The 19,755-nt window shown below is 69.3% G+C and overlaps 1 protein-coding gene and 4 non-coding genes across 7 annotated transcripts; 2 read left to right on the top strand and 3 right to left on the bottom strand.

Annotated features, from left to right (window-relative positions):
* The first annotated feature begins 140 nt into the window (after positions 1-140).
* On the top strand, positions 141-304 carry LOC128908025 (U1 spliceosomal RNA). The gene has a single exon (XR_008465838.1). It is a non-coding gene; the product is annotated as a U1 spliceosomal RNA (small nuclear RNA).
* A 1,870-nt stretch (positions 305-2,174) lies between these two features.
* Positions 2,175-2,338, bottom strand: LOC128908024 (U1 spliceosomal RNA). The gene has a single exon (XR_008465837.1). It is a non-coding gene; the product is annotated as a U1 spliceosomal RNA (small nuclear RNA).
* A 3,435-nt stretch (positions 2,339-5,773) lies between these two features.
* On the bottom strand, positions 5,774-5,937 carry LOC128908022 (U1 spliceosomal RNA). The gene has a single exon (XR_008465835.1). It is a non-coding gene; the product is annotated as a U1 spliceosomal RNA (small nuclear RNA).
* A 2,147-nt stretch (positions 5,938-8,084) lies between these two features.
* LOC128908010 (U1 spliceosomal RNA) lies at positions 8,085-8,248 on the top strand. Its single transcript, XR_008465824.1, has one exon. It is a non-coding gene; the product is annotated as a U1 spliceosomal RNA (small nuclear RNA).
* Positions 8,249-8,700: 452 nt separating this feature from the next.
* Positions 8,701-16,167, bottom strand: MAPRE3 (microtubule associated protein RP/EB family member 3). Of its 3 annotated transcripts, none has more exons than XM_054196774.1 (7): positions 16,065-16,167; positions 11,456-11,583; positions 11,221-11,366; positions 10,911-11,112; positions 10,146-10,297; positions 9,874-10,026; positions 8,701-9,620 (listed from the first exon to the last, which is right to left on the bottom strand). In XM_054196774.1, exons 2-7 carry the CDS (start codon positions 11,574-11,576, stop codon positions 9,552-9,554), a joined length of 843 nt encoding a protein of 280 aa, XP_054052749.1. In that variant the 5' UTR covers positions 11,577-11,583; positions 16,065-16,167; the 3' UTR covers positions 8,701-9,551. The 3 variants fall into 3 exon arrangements, with proteins under 3 accessions (XP_054052749.1, XP_054052750.1, XP_054052748.1); XM_054196775.1 differs by lacking the exon at positions 16,065-16,167 and adding an exon at positions 14,165-14,608 and having other exon boundaries at positions 10,956-11,112; XM_054196773.1 differs by lacking the exon at positions 16,065-16,167 and adding an exon at positions 14,165-14,584.
* Positions 16,168-19,755: the final 3,588 nt, after the last annotated feature.

Raw genomic sequence — 19,755 nt, 5'->3', positions numbered from 1 at the left:
TGCGCGGGTCAGGCCCGGGCCGAGGTTGTGGGCGCGAGACGCGGCGTGGTTCGGGGGGGCGTGGGGTGTCGCGGGGGTTGTCGTCGTGCGGTGTGTGTGTGTGCGGCGTGGTGCGGGGGTGTTGTGTGCGGGTTGGAGTCATACTTACCTGGCAGGGGAGACACCATGATCAGGCAGGTGGTTTTCCCAGGGCGAGGCTCATCCCCTGCACTCCGGGTGTGCTGACCCCTGCGATTTCCCCAAATGCGGGAAACTCGACTGCATAATTTGTGGTAGTGGGGGACTGCGTTCGCGCTCTCCCCTGGTTCTCCGGTGAAAGAGCAGAATAAGGGCACTGGGCACTGGAATACGTGGCCGTCTCACTGTCTCCGGACATCGCTCGCTCGCTGTGGCCGCCCGGCCGCAGCCTGGGTGTAAATTTCTGTCCTATTCGGACAACGATGTGACAAATTCCTCCCCTGTGGAAGCCTGACTGCACTCACCGATCGCGCCAGTCACTGACACGGAGGATAGTGCCGCTGGCGGGGTGACGGCCGTCCCTCCGCGCTCTCCCACCAGGCACAGACCCGCTCAAACCGGGCGAGCGCCATCACGGAGCTGGGGCTGGGGATTCTCGACCTTTCCTTGCCAGGTACGTCATGCGACGGGTGGGTTACCTGCTCTAGCGGGAGGTGTCCCTGCCCGGGGCAGGGGCCTGGAACTGCATGATCTTTAAGGTCCCTTCCAACCCAAACCACCCTGTGACTTCATCCGCGGTTCAGGCTCGGGAGAGTCTGATGTCAGAGATCTGAGCGACGATTCCAGCAGACACGTAGACACTTTCTTCTGGGCGCCGGTATTGTGTGTTCGAAGAGGATGCCCCAAGGTCACTGCGGGCCCCTGGCTACTCCCTGGGCCAAGCCCGCAGGTTTGGCGTTGAGCACATCTGGCTGTTTGTCAGCCGCGCTTTTGCCGTAGAGCCCGTGGCACAGGGAGACCCACGGGGATGTCGTCCCACTGAGGCCCAGTGGTGCCCGCGGGCAGAAGGGTCCCGCTCCCCTCGGACGCACCTCGTGTCAGGAGGCACCAACCTTTCGGGTGCAGCCCCGGCCGGGGGGGGTCCCGCTGCCACAGAGGGGAGTTTCTGCCGTGCCCCGTCTGTTCCCTCCCGTCTCCCTGAAGAGGCACCACCGACCCCCCCCCGTCCAGGGAATTAAAGATCCCCCCAGGTGGTGCCACAGGGCCCTGACCCGCAGTGCCTGGAAGCACAGAAATCCTGCCCGGCCCCCGGCTCTCCCCAGCCGGCAGCTCCATCTCGGCACCAGGGCTGCGGGGAGCCCAGGCCCCGTACCGGGAACGGGAGCGTGTGTCACTCGCTGCCTCCCTGCCGTCTCCGGGGGTCGCTGACCCCTCGGGGGTCACCCCTCACCCCTGAGGTTTTACACCCCGCTTGTCCTGCGCCCCTCGCAGCGTCCCTCCCCCCGGGGGATGTGCACACCCCGCTCCTGCCCAGCGCCGGGCTCTCGGCGTTTCCTCTCGGTGACGACCCGGTCCCCGCTGCGGACCCCTCCCCTCGCCCGTGGCCACCGAGGAGCCCCCGGGGCCGGCCGGGTCTGGCGGCAGCACACGCAGCGCCGGCCCCGGCCATCGTCCCCCTGTCGCATCGCTTGTCTGGTCCCTCACTCCGGTTGCAACAGCCTGCATCTGTGTTAACGTTTTATGTAAAATAAACTCGTGTGGTAAAACCTGGTCCCGCCCGTCTCTGGCCTGGCGAGGGGGCGGGGGGGGCTGTGCCCCGGGACGGGGAGGGGGCAGCGCAGCAGCGCGGGGTGACAGAGGCCCCGGGGGGGGGAATGTCCCTGGGCCAGACCCTCAGGAACCCCCATTCAGGGGACGGAAGAGCTGCTGCGGGCCGGGGGGGGAAGGGGGATTTGTGTCCAAGAATTTACTCCGGGTGCGGAGATGATAAACCCAGAGACCCCCGAGCTCCCCGGGGCGCTGCTGCCCCCAACAGCGGGACGGGGGGAGACGGCGCCGGGTCAGGCCCTTCCCTTCCCCCGGCTCGCACCGACCCACCGCGGGCACCGCGGCCTGCGGGAGCCCAGACACGCCGCGTCCGGGGGTAACACGGAGCAGGACAAGAGCAGCACCCAACACCCGCCACGCCCTCGCCTCTCTCTTTGCACCACCAACACCAGGGGAGAGCGCGAACGCAGTCCCCCACTACCACAAATTATGCAGTCGAGTTTCCCGCATTTGGGGAAATCGCAGGGGTCAGCACACCCGGAGTGCAGGGGATGAGCCTCGCCCTGGGAAAACCACCTGCCTGATCATGGTGTCTCCCCTGCCAGGTAAGTATGACTCCAACCCACACACAACACCCCCCGCACCACGCCGCACGCACACACACCGCACGACGACAACCCCCGCGACACCCCACGCCCCCCCGAACCACGCCGCGTCTCGCGCCCACAACCTCGGCCCGGGCCTCACCCGCGCAGCGCCCGCCTTCCCCCGCGGGCGGCGGCGGCGCGGCGGGAACGGCTCCCGTCGTGCGTGGCGGCGGGATCTCATCTGCATGGACACGCCCCCACACGCCAGGACACGCCTCGCCGCGCCACGCGCGGTCCTAGCGCCCGGGCAGGGGCCTCTGCTGTGTTCACAACCACGCGCTGACTGAAGCCGCGTTTGTTTCCTGCGGACCCGCTCCCTGCCTGAGAAAACAGCTCATCACCGACCGTCTCACCGTGCGACAAAACAGTCACCGAGCTGGTGTCACAGACAGTGACAATGAGGAGACAGCCAGGAGTCGCTCATCCCCAAGGATGGCGTCACGAGAAGCAGTTAATCGCTCCAAGGTTCTTTTCTCTGTCAAGTATGTGCTCCCGTACCCGCTGGGACAGAGCTGCGGCTGCTTCAAGGAACATCCTCATCGTCCTCAAGCGGCTGGCAAACTTACAGTAAACTTGGACTGTCCTGAGGCGACTCAATTCCTGAAAAGGATGAGGTGAGGAAGGGTCTCCTCACCCACACGACCGCCGAGAAGCTCACACCTGCGCAGAAGTGTTTTGCCGACGCAGCAAAACTCAATACGCGGGTGCAAAAACACTACTTGGTCGTCCTAATGAATACGTAGGCCCAGGTGGAGTTACGTGTTGGGCAGGCGGAATTAGGAGAACCTTCTGTGTATAAATAATGGGTGAATATCCGCGGTGAGCTGGGCTAGATTTGTGGGTTTTCCCCCCGGCGCCCGACGTCGAATAAAGCAATGTCTCCTCTGTCACGTCCCACTCCCAGGGAAGAGGGGGGTCAGTGACTTCAGCTTCGCAAATCCCCAACGGCGCAGACTGAGGCGAGATAAATCTCCGGGTCCGTATAGAAACATTTATTTCCTTCCCAAAATGGTTAGTGTAGGTCTTAACAAGTCCACGGTAATCGGTGAGGTGTATGACAAACGACGGCACATGGTGAGGTATGGGTTGTGTTACTAACGGCAGGCACAGGACAACTATGGCAAGCGGTACTTAAGGTCGTACTTAAGGTCGTTAATTAACAACTCTAACCGTTACTTAACAATTCTAAGAGAAAAGAGAAACTGAGGGATAGAGACAGGAAAAGACCGAGAAAAAGACAGAGCTAAAGAGATCACCGGTCCTGGTTCCAGCATCTTTTTCAGGGAATCTTCCCAGGCACAATCTTCTTCTTTCTTGGAAAAATCTTCCCAGGTACGGTCTTCTTTCTTGGGAAGCATATTCCCAGGCACTATCTTCTTTTGTTTCTTCTTTGTTCCCCCTCCAGGGGCACTTGTTTTCCCCTTTTCCGTTTGCTGAATTAGCACAGTCCACCCCCCTTGCCAAGGACAGCCTTGGCTCGGGTTTCTCCCTTCTCCCAGGCGACGCGGAGCATGATTTGGGTGGAGAGAGGAGTGCTGTAGTCATATGTGTTTAGCATGGTCTCTGTAATCTTCATTAGCGTATGCAGGGTGTGCGTTTTCCTATGCATTTCACGGATAATGAAGCAAAGGTCACTCATCGGACACGACGGCCTTGAGAACGGAGAACTAGCGCGCTCAGCACACGAGTGGCAGAACTGTCCTGTCTCCACAAGTTCTCCCACGCTTTCAGGCACCAGAAGCGTGAGCCGTGTCGGTTCTTTGGAGGCCAGGCCTGCATTGTTTATTGCCTCGCGAGTGTTTGAGGCGTCCCATCGAAGGCTTGGAGGGCCTCCTGCCCCTCCCCAGGGAATTTACAGTCCGTCCCTCACATCTCTCTGAACTGCTTTTGGTTTCGAGAGCTTTTATTCCAGGGAACAGCTGCGGCGGCCGGGGCGCACGCGGCGGGTAAAGACCCCCGATTCGGGACAACAACCGCGGCGCTGGCCGAGGGGCTGCCACGGCTCCGCACCGCGGGGCCGGTCCCCGTCAGCCCGAGGGTCCTGGCTGGGGGTGGGACAGCAGCGACACCGTGAAGCGAAAAACGCCGAAGGTCGGAGTGTCAGAGCCCAAAGTGAGCTTTAGCTGCACTCACGGCCAGACGAGGGCAGAGCAGGGGTGTCTCTCCCCAGCCGACCACCTCGAGTACGCGCTGACGGCTGTCCGCGACACTGCGTCAGGCGTCGCTGCAACCAGTGAGGAAAGGCCGCATGCGCATCCCCACGGATAACGAGGGTTTACCCTGGAATCTCTCCAGCGTCAGCTAACGACAAGAACTCCTCGTCAAGGCGGGCGAGCGTCGTGTCATTCCCCAGGAGGCCCATCGAGCACCAGGACCCCGAGGACGGTCCCAGTCTGCGCGTGCGGAGAAGTTCAGCCCCTCGGCGGGAAAGCGAAAGTTCTCCGTGTCCCCAGGCGGAACCACTTTCGCCATAACACTCAAATCACGGCCCCGGGTCCCACCGCCCCTCGCCCGGGTGCAGCCCCTGCCCTTGAGCGTGCGTGGGAGCTGTGACCTGGTGGCGTCAATCGCACGGAAATCCCTGACCCAGCACGTACGGGCGGCAGGTGCCGATATTATAACCGCGTTGGGAAACGCGTATAAAACCCCGCGGGGAGTTCTGGCGGGGGGTGCGGCGGGAGGAGAGACCCCCCCGGGCACCCAGCACCATAAATAAGCTGATGCCGGGTTTTCTAAACTACCAACCTGGTTTGGAGAGCGAGAGTTGCCGTACGGATGGCGGTAACGGCAGCGCCGCGGGGAACGCGCGGGGCCCGAGGAAGCCGGGGGGGCGGGAGGTGGTCATCCACGCGCGGGCTGACGGGAGAGCCCCCCGCCGTGACGAGGCCGAGCACGGGCACGCGTGGGCCCTGCCTCCTTCGCCGCGGGGGCTGTAACGGGTCTGTCACCGCCGGGGCCGGTCTGGGCCCGTTGTGGGGTGTCCGGGCCCTGCCGCCCCCGCAGGGCTGGGACCCGCCCTGGGCCCCCGTGTGCAGGAGGCGGCCACGGAGCGCTGGGGCCACGGCGTCAGGGACCAGACGAGCTGTTCGCAGAGAGCGCAGGGGCTTTTGCCCGTTAGCGCTCAGTTCCGACCTCGGTTGTGGAAAACGCGGAAAACACCGGCCCCTCCGGGCGCTCCTGCGCCCCGACACGGACCGTGGTCCCTGACAGCGGGACAGGGGCAGACGGCGCCGGGTCAGGCCCTTCCCTTCCCCCGGCTCGCACCGACCCACCGCGGGCACCGCGGCCTGCGGGAGCCCAGACACGCCGCGTCCGGGGCGCGGAACACGGGGCACGACAACAGCAGCACGCAGCACCCAACACCCGCCCCCCCCTCGCCTCTCTCTTTGCACCACCAACACCAGGGGAGAGCGCGAACGCAGTCCCCCACTACCACAAATTATGCAGTCGAGTTTCCCGCATTTGGGGAAATCGCAGGGGTCAGCACACCCGGAGTGCAGGGGATGAGCCTCGCCCTGGGAAAACCACCTGCCTGATCATGGTGTCTCCCCTGCCAGGTAAGTATGACTCCAACCCACGCACAACAGCCCCCGCACCACGCCGCACGCACACACACCGCACGACGACAACCCCCGCGACACCCCACGCCCCCCCGAACCACGCCGCGTCTCGCGCCCACAACCTCGGCCCGGGCCTCACCCGCGCAGCGCCCGCCTTCCCCCGCGGGCGGCGGCGGCGCGGCGGGAACGGCTCCCGTCGTGCGTGGCGGCGGGATCTCATCTGCATGGACACGCCCCCTCCGCAAAGGCCCCGCCCCATCCCGTCGGAGCTGCTCTGCGGGCGGGGCGGGGCCAGGCTGGACGGAGGCCCCGCCCCCTCCCGGCGCGCGGCCGGTAGGTCCCGGGCAGCGACACCCCGCGCCCGGAGCGTCTCCGGCCCCGCCGCGCTGCTGCCGGGGGCGCTGCCCCGGGCCCGCCCGCACCGGCATGGACCGAGACCGCTCCGGCCTGCGGGCGCCGCGGCTCGGCGGTACCGGGGCTCGTCTCCCCGCGGCCGGACCCTGGAACGGCGGCACCGCAGCCCCCCCCGCCCCCTCCCGCGGCAGCCGGCGCGAGCGCGTCGGGGAAGTCCCGGCCGTGGCGCCGGTGGCCATGAGTCCCGGTGGCGAGAGCCCCGGGAGCCGGCGGGAGGGGCCCGTCTGTGCCCGGGAAGGGCTCGGGGCGTCGGCGCGGCTGAACTGGCCACAGGGACCCGAAATGGTCCTCAGCTCTGGGAAAATGGCAAAGATCCGCCTGGGAGCTGTTGGCGGGCAGTTAGAGACAGATGCCACCACCAGGGACGGCCAACACGGGTCACAAAGGGACAGTCCCGTCTCACTGGTTTGGTCGCCTACAATAAGGTCCCCCCCGGGGGTGACGGGACGGCGGTGGGTGCAGTTTTTCTGTAGCTGGCGAGGGGCTGGGAGGCCCGTCCTCTGGGGGCGGCCGAGGGCTCGGGGCTGGAGAGAAGGGGGCCGAGGGGCCACCTCATGGCTCCCTGCAGCCCCCTGAGGAGGGACGTGGAGAGGGAGGTGCCGAGCTCTTCTCCTGGCACCCGGGGACAGGGCGCCTGGGAACGGCTCAAAGCTGCGCCCAGGGAGGCTCAGGCTGGACACGACGAGGCATCTCTGTACCGAGAGGGCGGTCAGACCCTGGCACGGGCTTCTGGAGAGGTGGTTGATGCCCCGAGCGGGGCAGAGCTGGAGAGGCATTTGGGCGATGCCCTTAATGACGTGCGTTAGCGTGGGGTCTGCCCTGAAGGGGTCGGGCGGTGGGACCAGATGGTTCCTGGAGGTCCCTTACAGCTGAACTACCGCCCCCTTACCCTGACACGCCCCGAGGACACAGAGAACGCTCCGGTGCAGCCGCCACAGTGTGGGCGTGGGGACAGGCAGAGCGTGGCACTGCCGGGGCTGCTGTGCTGAGCGGTGACTCCATCCCGGTTGAGCCGGCGCACGGTCAGCCGTGTCCCGAGACACACAGACACGTCACGGTGTGGCCATCAGCCCGGTGGCTCGGCCGCAGCTCTGCTGTGTTGTCACCCACCCCGTGAACGCGGGGATGGAGCAACGGCTGGGAGAGGCACAGAGGCCCCTGGAGTGTAGCGTCCTCCCCGGGGAGGAAAGAGGAAGAGCCGCTCTCCCTGGGGGGAGCGGGGACGTGTCCGTGTGTCGTTGGGGGGACACAGCCATGCCGTCCCGCGCTGTCTCCCCAGGGCCATGCCGGGGACCCGAGGGGTGGACGTTTCCCCCGGTGCCGACCCGGGGCGGTGCCGCTGGTTCCCCCCGTCCCGGCAGCGCGGGCTCCGCCGCCGGCCCCTCGCGGTGCGGGCTCTGCGGGCGCGGCGGGGCCGGGCAGCGGCTGCGCGTTTGCCGCGAGCCGGCGGGAGCGGGGATCGAACCGTTGACAGCGAGGGCGGGCGGGGCGGGGCCTTGCTGAAAGAGGGCGTGTCCATGCAGATGAGATCCCGCCGCCACGCACGACGGGAGCCGTTCCCGCCGCGCCGCCGCCGCCCGCGGGGGAAGGCGGGCGCTGCGCGGGTGAGGCCCGGGCCGAGGTTGTGGGCGCGAGACGCGGCGTGGTTCGGGGGGGCGTGGGGTGTCGCGGGGGTTGTCGTCGTGCGGTGTGTGTGCGTGCGGCGTGGTGCGGGGGGTGTTGTGGGTGGGTTGGAGTCATACTTACCTGGCAGGGGAGACACCATGATCAGGCAGGTGGTTTTCCCAGGGCGAGGCTCATCCCCTGCACTCCGGGTGTGCTGACCCCTGCGATTTCCCCAAATGCGGGAAACTCGACTGCATAATTTGTGGTAGTGGGGGACTGCGTTCGCGCTTTCCCCTGGTGTTGGTGGTGCAAAGAGAGAGGCGAGGGCGGGGCGGGTGTTGGGTGCTGCTGTTGTCCTGCCGGGTGTTCCGCGCCCCGGACGCGGCGTGTCTGGGCTCCCGCAGGCCCCGGTGCCCGCGGTGGGTCGGTGCGAGCCGGGGGAAGGGAAGGGCCTGACCCGGCGCCGTCTCCCCCCGTCCCGCTGTCGGGGGCAGCAGCGCCCCGGGGAGCTCGGGGGTCTCTGGGTTTATCATCTCCGCACCCGGAGTAAATTCTTGGACACAAATCCCCCTTCCCCCCCCGGCCCGCAGCAGCTCTTCCGTCCCCTGAATGGGGGTTCCTGAGGGTCTGGCCCAGGGACATCCCCCCCCCGGGGCCTCTGTCACCCCGCGCTGCTGCGCTGCCCCCTCCCCGTCCCGGGGCACAGCCCCCCCCGCCCCCTCGCCAGGCCAGAGACGGGCGGGACCAGGTTTTACCACACGAGTTTATTTTAAATAAAACGTTAACACAGATGCAGGCTGTTGCAACCGGAGTGAGGGACCAGACAAGCGATGCGACAGGGGGACGATGGCCGGGGCCGGCGCTGCGTGTGCTACCGCCAGACCCGGCCGGCCCCGGGGGCTCCTCGGTGGCCACGGGCGAGGGGAGGGGTCCGCAGCGGGGACGGGCTCCCACCCTGGGCTCCTCCGTTCTGGCCTGTGGTGGCCATGTCCCCCCGCTCCCCTGCTGCCCACCCGTGCGGGCAGGCGGCTGCATCCTCACCCGGGCTGGGGATTATTTTTCGTCTTCCCAGGAACCTGAAGCAACACCTCCCTCCTCCGCGCCGCATCCCCGCAAGCTGCCGGGCAGCCACCAACCTCCCCCCGTGCAGTGGTCCCAGGGCCACCACCGGCCCCATCCCTGGGCTGCGGGGCTGGCAGGGTGCAGGCAGCGGGCGAGCGCGCTCCCCCCCGGGGCAAACGCCCCCCAGGACTCGTTCTTTCCCTCTGGCTCGCAGGCAGCAGGGCAGGTGGGGGCACCGGAGGGGACAATGGAAATAAATACAGGGTGGGGGTGGCGAGGGCCGGGCCCCGGGCGCAGCGGCCAGAGCCTGTCCCCACCCCCCCGGCCCCTGGCGTAGGTAGAGCCGTGCTCCGCGCCCGATGGACATCGATTTATTATGGAGACTGTGGCTTCCCACCGGAGCTGCTGGACGCCGAGGCCGCGGGCCCGGCCACCGGAGACGACGATGGCGTGTGACAGTGCGGGGCGAGGCGCGCGGGGCTCAGACCTCGAATGTCTATGGTGGGGGAACGGCGCGGGGCGGGGGAGCGTGCCGGGGCTAGTACTCGTCCTGCTCCTCTGGCTGCTGCTCCTCCAGCTCGTCGTCCTCTGGTGGGGCGAAGCCCTCCTGCCACGGGGGGGGACAGGCGGCCATCAGGACGTGGGGTGGGGGGTCCCGCTCCCGGCCGGATCCCACCTCATCCCCTCCTGGCACGCTGCAAAGCTTTCGGCAAAGCCCAAACCGCCCCACCGGCACCCCAGGGAGGGATCCAGGCCAGAGGACGGGAGCAGCCACGGGGAAGGGGGGGTCCCAGGGAAGCCCAGAGAGCAGGATGGGGTCCCGGGGGTCCCGTGGGGGGTCAGCGGTGCCCAGCCCTCACCTCCGTGGCATAGAGGACGCTGATGATGCCGGTGATGATGGGGCTGTTCTCGTTCTCGTGCTCCTGGCAGATGAGCTCGATGTCCCGCAGTTTGCTGAAGTAGAAATCCCGCTCCTTCTCCAGCCCGTCCACCGTCAGCTTCAGGTCCATCAGCTGCAGGGTCGGGGGGGGACGACAACAGTGGAGCCGTCAGCCCCAGGCCGGGAGGGGGCCGCTCCCAGGGGTCTCGGCCCCATCGCTCCCACACCGGGGTGTCCCCGTGTCCCCCCCACCTGCTGGTTGAGCTCCAGGATCTGCGCGTCGGCCTCGGTGCCCCCGTTACGTGCCGCGGGGGAGTTTTTCCGGAGGATGCTGCTGGGGACGTTGCTGAGACGGGCCGGGTTCGACGTGCTCTTGGGGCCGGTGGGGGAGGTCCTCTGGGGGACTTGACAGCAGATGGGGACCGAAGGGTTAATGCCGGCCTGGGGGGGCTGCTGGCAGGGCCCCCCCCTGCGTCGTGCAGCAAGGGCAGGCAGAGCACTGTCCTGCCCTCAGCCTCCTCCCCTGCCTCAGTTTCCCCAGGCGGATCTCACCCACAGTTCCCCCTTGAGGGGTGCTCGGGGCCTGGCCGGGTGTTTGTGGTGGGATGGGGGGGTCCAGCCCTCGAGATGCTCCCGCGGGGCCGGCACATGGAGCCCACGGTGGCCACGGAGCATTGCCCGCGGCCGGGAGCAGCTTGTCCGCACAGCGGCACTCAGGCACAGGGTGGACGGCAGCCATGGGGAGGGTCTGGGGGGACAAACTACCCCCAGACCTGGGGTGAGCAGGACAATGGGGGCCTTGCCCAGCTCCCCGCGGGTCCCCCCGCCGTCCCCGGGTGTCCCTGCAGACCCGCTCGCCCCCCCGGTGGCAGGCAGGCAGGCAGCACAGCGGGGCGCAGGCAGGGATGGGGGGGTGCGGGGCAGGGGAGAATGGGGATGCCCAGCCACGGCTGGAGCGACGTGGGGTGCGGGAGGACCGGGGGGGTGGCAGCACTCGCCGGGGGACCCCGACATTACCTGCAGTGCCAATGGGTTTCTTGGGTTTGTTGAAGATGTGATCACCTGGGTTTGGGGGGGGCGCGACGTCCTGGCCCTGCCGCGCCAGCAGCGGGTTGTACTCCTTCCCGTCGTAGTTGGCGTCGAAGAACTTCTTAAACCACTGGATGAACTCGAAGTTGTCCTGGAACTTGCCCTTCACCAGCCTCTCCACCGCGATGATCTGGGGAGGGGGACACGGAGGGGGTGAAGTGGGGTGGGGGCCGCTCTCCCGGCAGCCTTTTCCCACCGCGTCCCATCCCGCCCCCGCCTCCCAAAGCCATGGACGTACCTTGTCCACTCCCATCTTCTTGAAGGCGGCCTGCAGCACCTTGAAGTTGTGGATGTACTCGTGCTCCAGCTTGGCCTGGAACTTCACCTTCCGCAGGTGGACGCAGCCGGGGAACAGCATGTCCATGAACTGGCAGTAGGCAGCCCCTGCGCCGGACCCACACCGCGGCGTCAGGGACGGGGGAGGGGGGGGGACACACGGCGACGCCCCCCCGCATCCCCCCCGTGGCACCCACCTGAGCAGAGCTGCTCGATCTTGGTGTAGTTGAGCTGGAGGGAGTCGTTGACCCAGGCGAGCATGTCATGGCGGCTCAGGTTCTCGCTGGTCACTGACGTGGAGTACACATTGACGGCCATGCCCCAGCTGCCGAGAGACGGGCGTCACGCCGGGGCCGGCACTGCGGTGAGCCCCCCAGCCCGGCCCCACGCCGCACCGGGGGCGGCAGGACTCAGGGTGCCCGTCCCACCCGGGCTCCAGTGCCAGGGGACACCGCGGGACACCGGGGCCAGGCTGCCACGGTGTCGCCCGCGGGACCCCCCACCCCGGCTGCACCCCACGGTACGGCGAGGAAGGGACGTGAGGGTCCCTGGTGGTCCAATGGCCAGCGGCACCCAGAGAGGGGGGGGACAGCCCCAGTGGAGCCGGGGTGGGGGGTGCCACCAAGAGCGGGACCCACCGCGGGACACGGATGCGGTGCAGGATGTGGCGCACAGGGGGGACGTGGGCTCTGTCCCTACGCTGGGGCAGTGGCCACGGGGCTCCTGGGGGCCGGTGCTGGCCCATAAGCGGCTTATGGGCCCCCCCTCGCAGCTCCTAATCTGCCGGGGCGGGGATCGGGGTCCATTAGAGCAGGGCTTAGAGGGGCAACATCTGCCCGCTCCCAGATGGCGGAGGGCCCTGCCCCGGCACCACCGCGGTGCCGGGACCCACCGCCAGCACGGCTGAGCACCAGGGAGCCGGGTGGGGGGGGGGGGCACCCAGACACCACCCCCCCAGTGCCCGCTTTGGAGAAGGGACCATCCCCCCGCTGCAAGAGCAGGGTCCCCGTCCCGCCGCCCCCTCCCCGAGAGGGGGGGTCCCCACTGCCCCCCCCCGCACAGCAGCGGCAGCGGCGGCGTTAATCCGCTTCCACTCTCCCCGGGGCTCAGGCCCAGCTGCCAGCGGGGGCTACGGGGGGGCACCCCCCAGCCTCACCCCCCCAGCCTCACCCCCCCGGCCCCATTTCCCTGCTGCCGCAGCCCCGGGCATTGTGTGGGGCTGGCGGGGGGGGGGCACTGCCTGCCCCACACCTGCACTCTGTGCATGGGGGGGCCCAGGACCCCCGTCCCCCAGCGGGCGGGGGCTGCAGGGTGCTGCACCCCGGGGTGCTGCCACCCCCTTGGCCTTGCGATGAGGGGGGGGAAGGTGCCGGCAACCGCAGCTCCCCCCCTCCCTCACGGCTGCCGTGACTCAGCACCGGCAATGCCGGCACAGCCGCACGGTTCAACCGGCACCGGCAGCCGAGCCAGCCCACCCCCCCGCCAGGGCTGGGACCCCCCAGCACCCGTCCCGTCCCACCCCACACGCAGCGGGGGGGGGTGTGGGTATTTTTAGCCACTGCAGCAGCCGGCAACGAGGCCCCCACAGCCCCTGGCACGGCGCGGGGGGCACCGACCCGCTCCCCGGCGAGCACCGAACCCCCCCATGGCGGCCGCAGCGCCGGTTGGGGTGTGGGCAGGGGTGTCCCCCCCCCGCGGCAGCGCCGAGCTGAGTCACGCGCGGCGCCGAGCCAGAGCCACGCGCACTGCGGTGCGGCCACCGCGGACGCAGCCACGCTTGCCCGCAGATAGGGTGGGTGGCCAAGGGGGCTGCCGAGGGGCAGGGGGCTGCCGGCATGGCCCGGCGAGGAGCCAGCGGCCAGCTGACCCCCCCCCCTGCCCCCGCCATCGCCGGCCTTTCCCGAAATAGCCGGGAGCAGCTGCCGGAGCCGGCCACCGCGACGAGCCGCGGGGCCAGCTCTCGCCCTGCTGAGCCCAGACCTGGCACGGCAGCCCTCCGGCCTTGCTGGCCCCCTGCCTGTGGGGCGCACAAGATGGGGGGGCTGGAGCACCCCCAGACCCTCAGGAAGCTGGGGGGGGGGATGTGGGAACACGCTGGGCAAACAGCCCGGGCAAGAGCCGTCCCGGCACAGGAAGCCGCCGTGCTGCCGGCACCCCGCACCCAGCCTGTGCCGGGCCGAGTGAGCCCCCCAGGCCACCCCCCACCCCTCGCCAGCCGGGATTTCCACCGAAGTCGGTGCCCCCCGCCTCGGTGCAGCTGCGGCCCCCCACTTTGCCAGGGCACGCCAAGGCCCGCGCCGGCAGCTGCAGGGATGGGTTTCATGGCGGGGTGAATTTGGGTGTCACCGGCGTGCCGCCGCCAGCCGCACCCCAGCTCATGCACACACTGCTGCGCGTGCCAGCCTGCTGGCAACCACCCCGAGCCCGCTGCGGCGCCCCTGGGCACCGCCACGTCCTGGCGGCGAGGTGGGGACATCTGGAGCCACCGAGGGGACGCTCACCGGGACACGCCACCCTCTGAAGCACCGCGCCGGGCTTCAAAGGCCTCGGCCACAGCGCCGAGCACGCCCCGGCATAATGACAGGGACGCCAACGCTGGCGGCCGCCCTCTGGCCCCGACGCTGGGCGATGGGCGCACCCAGGGAGCCGGCGCCCACTCTGCACGCTGCCCCTGCCGCCAAAAAAAAATTAATAAAAATACAAATTTAGCCCCGATTCCCAGCAAAACAGGGGGAGAGGAGCGGTTCCGGCGCAGGGCTCGGCATCGGTCCTGCCCTTGATGCCGGCAGTGGCAGCGGGGGGGATGCAGGGTGCCGGGGAGCAGCCCCCCCCATGCAGGGCAGCCCCCCCGCCCCGTCCCGCGGCGCAGGGCACCCGGTGCTGACGGGGCAGGGGGGGACGCTTACCGCTGCATTTTAATTGTCCGGCTGCTGCCGAGCTGCTAATCAAGGCCTAACGGCGAACAAAACGCTGGGGCGCGTGGCTCAGCCCCGTCCCGCCGGCGCTGCCGGGGCGCGCGGAGGTCGTCCAGCACCGACGGCGGACACCAGCGTCCCACGCCGCAGCCCTCGCCGGGCCGGCGTGCTCTGGCCAAACAAAGCGGGAGGAGAATGAGGCCGGTGGCGGCGGCGCCGGACGGGTTTGCTCGTCACCGAGGCGGCGGTGCCAGCGCCAGCTGCCAAGGCCGGGCACCGATTCCGCTGCGGCTGCCGAGGCCGTGGGTCGGTGCTGGGCCGGCAGCACCGCTGCGCCGGGGCGAGCTGGGCTGCTGCGACTGGCGGCTTCTATTTTGGGAGCCGTCCCGGTGGCTTCTCAAGTGACAAATCCACCAGGGGGGTGGCAGACAAGCCAGCGGGGGCCGAGCGTGGCACGGAGCCGCCGCGGCGCTGCCTGGCTGGTTTGGCAGCAGGCGGCATCGCCAAAGGGCTGGCAGGGGTGGCCGCACACCCCCGGCCATCGCACACGTCCCTGCCAGCGCCGCGTCCCCTGACCCTGAGGAGCATCCCCACGACACGCTGTGCCACACTGTGCCGCGCCAGAGCCTGTGTGTGGCAGAGGGGTCTGCCCGGGCACAGGCAGCCCCCAGCCCCTCGCCTGGTCCATCCCCCCCGGCACCTTTCCCAGTTTCCCGTCTCTTCCGCAGGCGGCAGTGCCCGTCCCGGCCCGTGGTGAGCGGAACCGGCGCTCGGTGCAGCCGCGGTGCCGGCCGGCGGGGACACGGGCAGGGTAGCCCAGCTTGGTGTGTGTCCCCCTCCTTTTGCTCCGCTCTCGATAACCTAAATATCTGGGAAGAGCAGTGGTGGGAGCATGTGCAGAGCGCGGTGCCGCCGGCAGCGCCGCCCCCCGCTCCGCGTCCTCATCCTGCATCAGCATCCCTGAAATATTAATGCCGCTGCCTTCGGGTGATCCAAACCGGGGCGGGTGCCAGAGCCAGCGCAGGGAGAGCGGCGGGGGCCGGGGGACCCCCAGGCCGGTGGGTCGGAGCAGCCCCTCCGGGACAGGCCCCACGTGCCGCGGCCGCCCCGGTGCCGCCGCCAGGGAGGGGGGTCCCCAGGGGCGCGATGGGACCGAGCCACCGCGGGGGCACCGATGGCACCAGGACGCTGGGGTCCGTGCACCCCGGTTTTGGGGGTCACCGGCGAGAAGGTCACCGGCAGGAGACGGGGCTGGGCGTCCCCCGGGGGCGGTGGGGGGTCACCGGGACGGGCACCGTCCCCCCTAAACCCTGACTCACGCCACAGCGGGTGCCGTTTGGTGCTGGCGCTGCCGCCCGGCTCGCCAAGGGCTGCCCGTGCCGTGCCGTGCCGGGGCCGCCGTCGCTGTGCCAGGGCCTGCACCGCTCCGGCCAAGCCCTGCCGGGAGTATCGCCCCGCACCGGCTCCCGGCGGCGACCGCGGCCCGGCAGCACCCGTTGAGCCCGGGGGGGGTCTCCCGGGACCATGCGATGCCCGGTAACCGGCGATGCGCGGTAACCGGTGATGCCCGGCCCGGTGCCGGGACTACAGCTCCCGGCGTGCCGTGCCGTGCCGTGCCGTACCGGGGCCGCGGCCCTACGGGAGACGCAGCCGGGACGCAGAGACGGCCGCCGCTGAGTCAGGCCGAACCCCGCCGCCCCCGGCGCCGCGGGACCACTCCCGTCCCGCCCGCTCCGTCCCCCCCACCGGTGCCTCCCGCCGCCCGCTCCATCCCCCGGTTCCCCCCGCAATCCCGGTCCCGGGGGCGGGGCGGCGCCGGCCGGGATGCGGGCGGTCCCGGCGGCCCGGTGCGATGCCGCCCGTTCCCCGCCCGCCCCGTCCCCGCACTCACCGCGCTCGGCCCGCGGCCGCTCCGCTGCCTCCGCTCCGCGCCGGGACCGCCGGGACCGGGCCGGGACCGACCGGGCCGCCCGCGCATGCGCCAACACCGCCTCCCCGCGGGCGGGCACGCGCCGCTCCGCCCCCCCCGCCGCCATGGCAACGGCGCGCGGCCACGCCCCTCCCGTCGCCTTAGCAACGGCGGCCGCCGGCCCCGCTCCCCCACAGCGCCCCCTGGCGGCGGCGGCGGCCTCTGCAGCCCCGGCACCCCCTCGGGACCCCCCCCCCCCCGGGACTCCCCCCAGGGACCCCTCGGACCTCCCAGGACCCGCCCGGAACCCTCCGGGACCCCCCCGGAACCCTCCTGGACCCTCTCGGAACACCCGGCAGCCCCCCCGGACCCCTCGGGACCTCCCCGAAGCTCCCCCCCGGAACCCTCCTGGGAACCTCCGGGACCCCCCCGGCACCCCCCGGACCCTCCCGGGGTACCCCCCTGAACCCCTCGGAATCGCCCCGACCCCCGAGATCCCCCGGGACTCCTGCCGGGACCCTGCGTCCCCATCTCCCAACACCCCTGTGTCCCCGTGTCCCCATGTCCCTGTGTCCCCATATCCCTGTGACCCCATGTCCCTGCGTCCCCATTGTCCCCATGTCTCCACACCCATGTCCCTGTGTCCCCACGTTCCCACACCCCCGTGTCCCCATGTCCTTATGTTCCTACATTCCTGTGGCCCCATGTTCCCGCACCTCCGTGTCTCCTTGTTCCCATGTCTCCACACACCCATGTCCCTGTGTCCCCACACCCCATATACCCACACCCCCACGTCCCCATGCCCCTGTAGCCCTGTGTACCTGTGTCCCCATTGTCCCTATGTTCCCACATCCCCGTGTCCCCATGTCCCAACACCCCTGTGTCCCTGTTGTCCCCACGTCCCTACACCTGTGTCCCCATGTCCTTATGTCCCCTCGTCCCCATGTCCCCACATTCCCACACTTCCATGTCCCCATTGTCCCCATGTCCCCGCATCCCTGTGTCCTCATGTCTCCACGTCCCCACACCCCCATGTCCCTGTGTCCCCATGTCCCCGCATCCCCGTGTCCCCATGTTCCCATATCCCCATGTCCCTGTTGTCCCCACATCCCTGCGTCCTCATGTCTCCACGTCCCCATGATGTCCCCACACCCCCATGTCCCTGTGTCCCCATGTCCCCACGTCCCCACACCCCCATGTCCCTGTGTCCCCATGTCCCCCGCATCCCCGTGTCCCCATGTTCCCACATCCCCATGTCCCTGTTGTCCCCACATCCCTGTGTCCTCATGTCTCTGTGTCCCCACACCCCCATGTCCCTGTGTCCCCATGTCCCCACATCCCCGTGTCCCCATGTCCCCACGTCCCCATGTCCCTGTTGTCCCCACATCCCTGCGTCCTCATGTCTCCACGTCCCCATGATGTCCCCACACCCCCATGTCCCTGTGTCCCCATGTCCCCACGTCCCCACACCCCCATGTCCCTGTGTCCCCATGTCCCCGCATCCCCGTGTCCCCACATCCCTGCGTCCTCATATCTCCACGTCCCCACACCCCTGTCCCCGTGTCCCCATGACTGCAAACCCCCGTGTCCTCACGACCCCATATCCCTGTGTGCCCACACCCCCGTGTCCCCTTGTCCCCGTGGCCCCATACCCCTGTCTGCCCATGTCCCCCCACCCCATGTCCCCATGTCCGGGCTGTGGCTGACCCCAGCACCCCCCGGGCCCCGCTCGTCCCCGCTGCAGCAGCGGTGGGGACCCAGTGGCCGCATGCCGGACCCGGTGGTGCCACGCGTGTCCCCGGGGCGTCCCGCAGGGGTTGGGGCTGACCTGGCCTGTCCGTGCCTGCACACGCGTGTCCTCGCTCCCGGGGGGATGGGGGTCCCCCTCCCCACTGACAGCCCCCCACCGCGCTCGGGGGATGCTGAGTCCCCCGCCCTGGGGGGCAGCGAGGCGGGGGCTGAGGGCTGGGGGCGCAGGGGGACGTGGGGACTGTCCCGGCCCCCGGCAGGGTTGGGGGTGACGCAGAACCCCCCCCGACCCCCCCAGGCAGGCGCGGAGGCCGGGCGCGGTGAAGGGGCTTTAATGAGCAAACAGAGACGAACTGCGGGGTCCTACAGCGGCCAGAACGCAACTACCGGGGAGGGGGGGCAGGACCCCCGCGCCGGGCTGCGCCCCCCCCCCGGCCCCCGCACACCTACAGGGACCACCCAGGGGAAAAGTGCACAGGGAACAACTCACACGGGACACGACCCCGGGGGACAGCGGGGGGGGGAACGACAGCGGGGCGCCCGCCCCATAGCACCAGTGCGCGGGCGGGGGGACGGGGACCCCGCCGGGACGGGGACGCGCGGCCGGGGCTCGGGAGCGTCGCCGTCCCCGCGCTGGAGGGACGGGGTGCTCCCGGCGGGGGCGGAGGGATGGGGCACGTGTGTGCGTGTGCACACGCGTGGGCACGCGGCCAGCTCGCGTGTGCGCAGTGAGGAGCTCACCGAGACCGCGCACGCGGCAGCGAGGGGGACGCCTTGCACGGGACGCGCACGTGTGTGCAATGAACACCTCGCTGAGAGCACGCACGGCCTGACACGCACGCGTGCACACGCTCGCGGCGGTGAGGAGCCTGCTGGCATGTTGCATGGAGGGATGCACATGCAGGTACATGCGTGTGTGCAGTGAACACCTCGCTGAGACCGTGCAGGGTGACACACGCGTGTGCACGCACATGCACGTGTGGCGGTGAGGAGCCTGCTGGCACGTTGCATGGAGAAATGTACATGTGTGTACACACGTGTGCTGTGAACATCTCACTGACAGTACGCATGGCGTGACACACACGTGCGCACTCACACGTGGCAGTGAGGAGCCTGCTGGCACCTTGCATGAAAAATTGCACGTGTATGTGCACACGTGTGCAGTGAACACCTCGCTGAGACCATGCAGGGTGACACACGCGTGTGCGCGCACATGCACGTGTGGCGGTGAGGAGCCTGCTGGCACGTTGCATGGAGAAATGTACATGTGTGTACACACGTGTGCTGTGAACACCTCGCTGAGACCGTGCAGGGTGACACACACATGCGCACACACACGTGCGGCAGTGAGGAGCCTGCTGGCATGTTGCATGGAGAAACGCACGCGTGTGTACACACGTGTGCACTGTGAACATCTCACCGAGAGCACGCAGGGCCTGGCCCACGCGTGTGCACTCAGACGTGGCGGTGAGGAGCCTGCTGGCATCTTGCATGGAGGGACGCACACGTGCGCGCAACGCGTGGGCGGCGCGCCTCTCACCGAGACCACGCACACGCGTGTGCGCGCCGCGGGAAGGGCTGACGCGTCCCGCGCGGGGCCGGGGGGGGCGGGGTGGGGGGGTGCGGAGTGGGGTGCGGGGGTCCCTGTCTCCCCTAACGCTAGTGACACAAACCACTTCAGAGTTACCTCCACGGGATGCACAGACAAGTCAAAAACTCACGGATCCAAACCCAACGTGCAAACAGAAAAGGGCCGGGGCCGGCCCCCTCCCGCCGGCCTGTGCCGCGGCCCCCCCGGCCCCCCATAGCGTGCCGGCCACGGCTCCCGCTGCTGGCACGGCCCCGCGGCCGCCGGGCAGGGACCCCCCCCGGGCAGGGGAGCCCCGCCGACGCCGGGGTCCCGGGGGGGGGCGGCGCGGGGCGG

This window comes from Rissa tridactyla, chromosome 3 (assembly GCF_028500815.1).
Source record: "Rissa tridactyla isolate bRisTri1 chromosome 3, bRisTri1.patW.cur.20221130, whole genome shotgun sequence".
NCBI lineage: Eukaryota > Metazoa > Chordata > Aves > Charadriiformes > Laridae > Rissa > Rissa tridactyla.
This window is presented reverse-complemented; position numbering and strand designations above follow the sequence as displayed.

What these genes read in the sequence shown, in the direction of transcription:
- MAPRE3 (XM_054196773.1), bottom strand. An exon ending in GATCGAGCAGCTCTGCTCAG is followed by an intron (nt 11,367 to 11,455) that starts GTGGGTGCCACG and finishes GGTCCGGCGCAG; the next exon opens with GGGCTGCCTACTGCCAGTTC. An exon ending in TCCTGGAGCTCAACCAGCAG is followed by an intron (nt 10,027 to 10,145) that starts GTGGGGGGGACA and finishes CCGACCCTGCAG; the next exon opens with CTGATGGACCTGAAGCTGAC.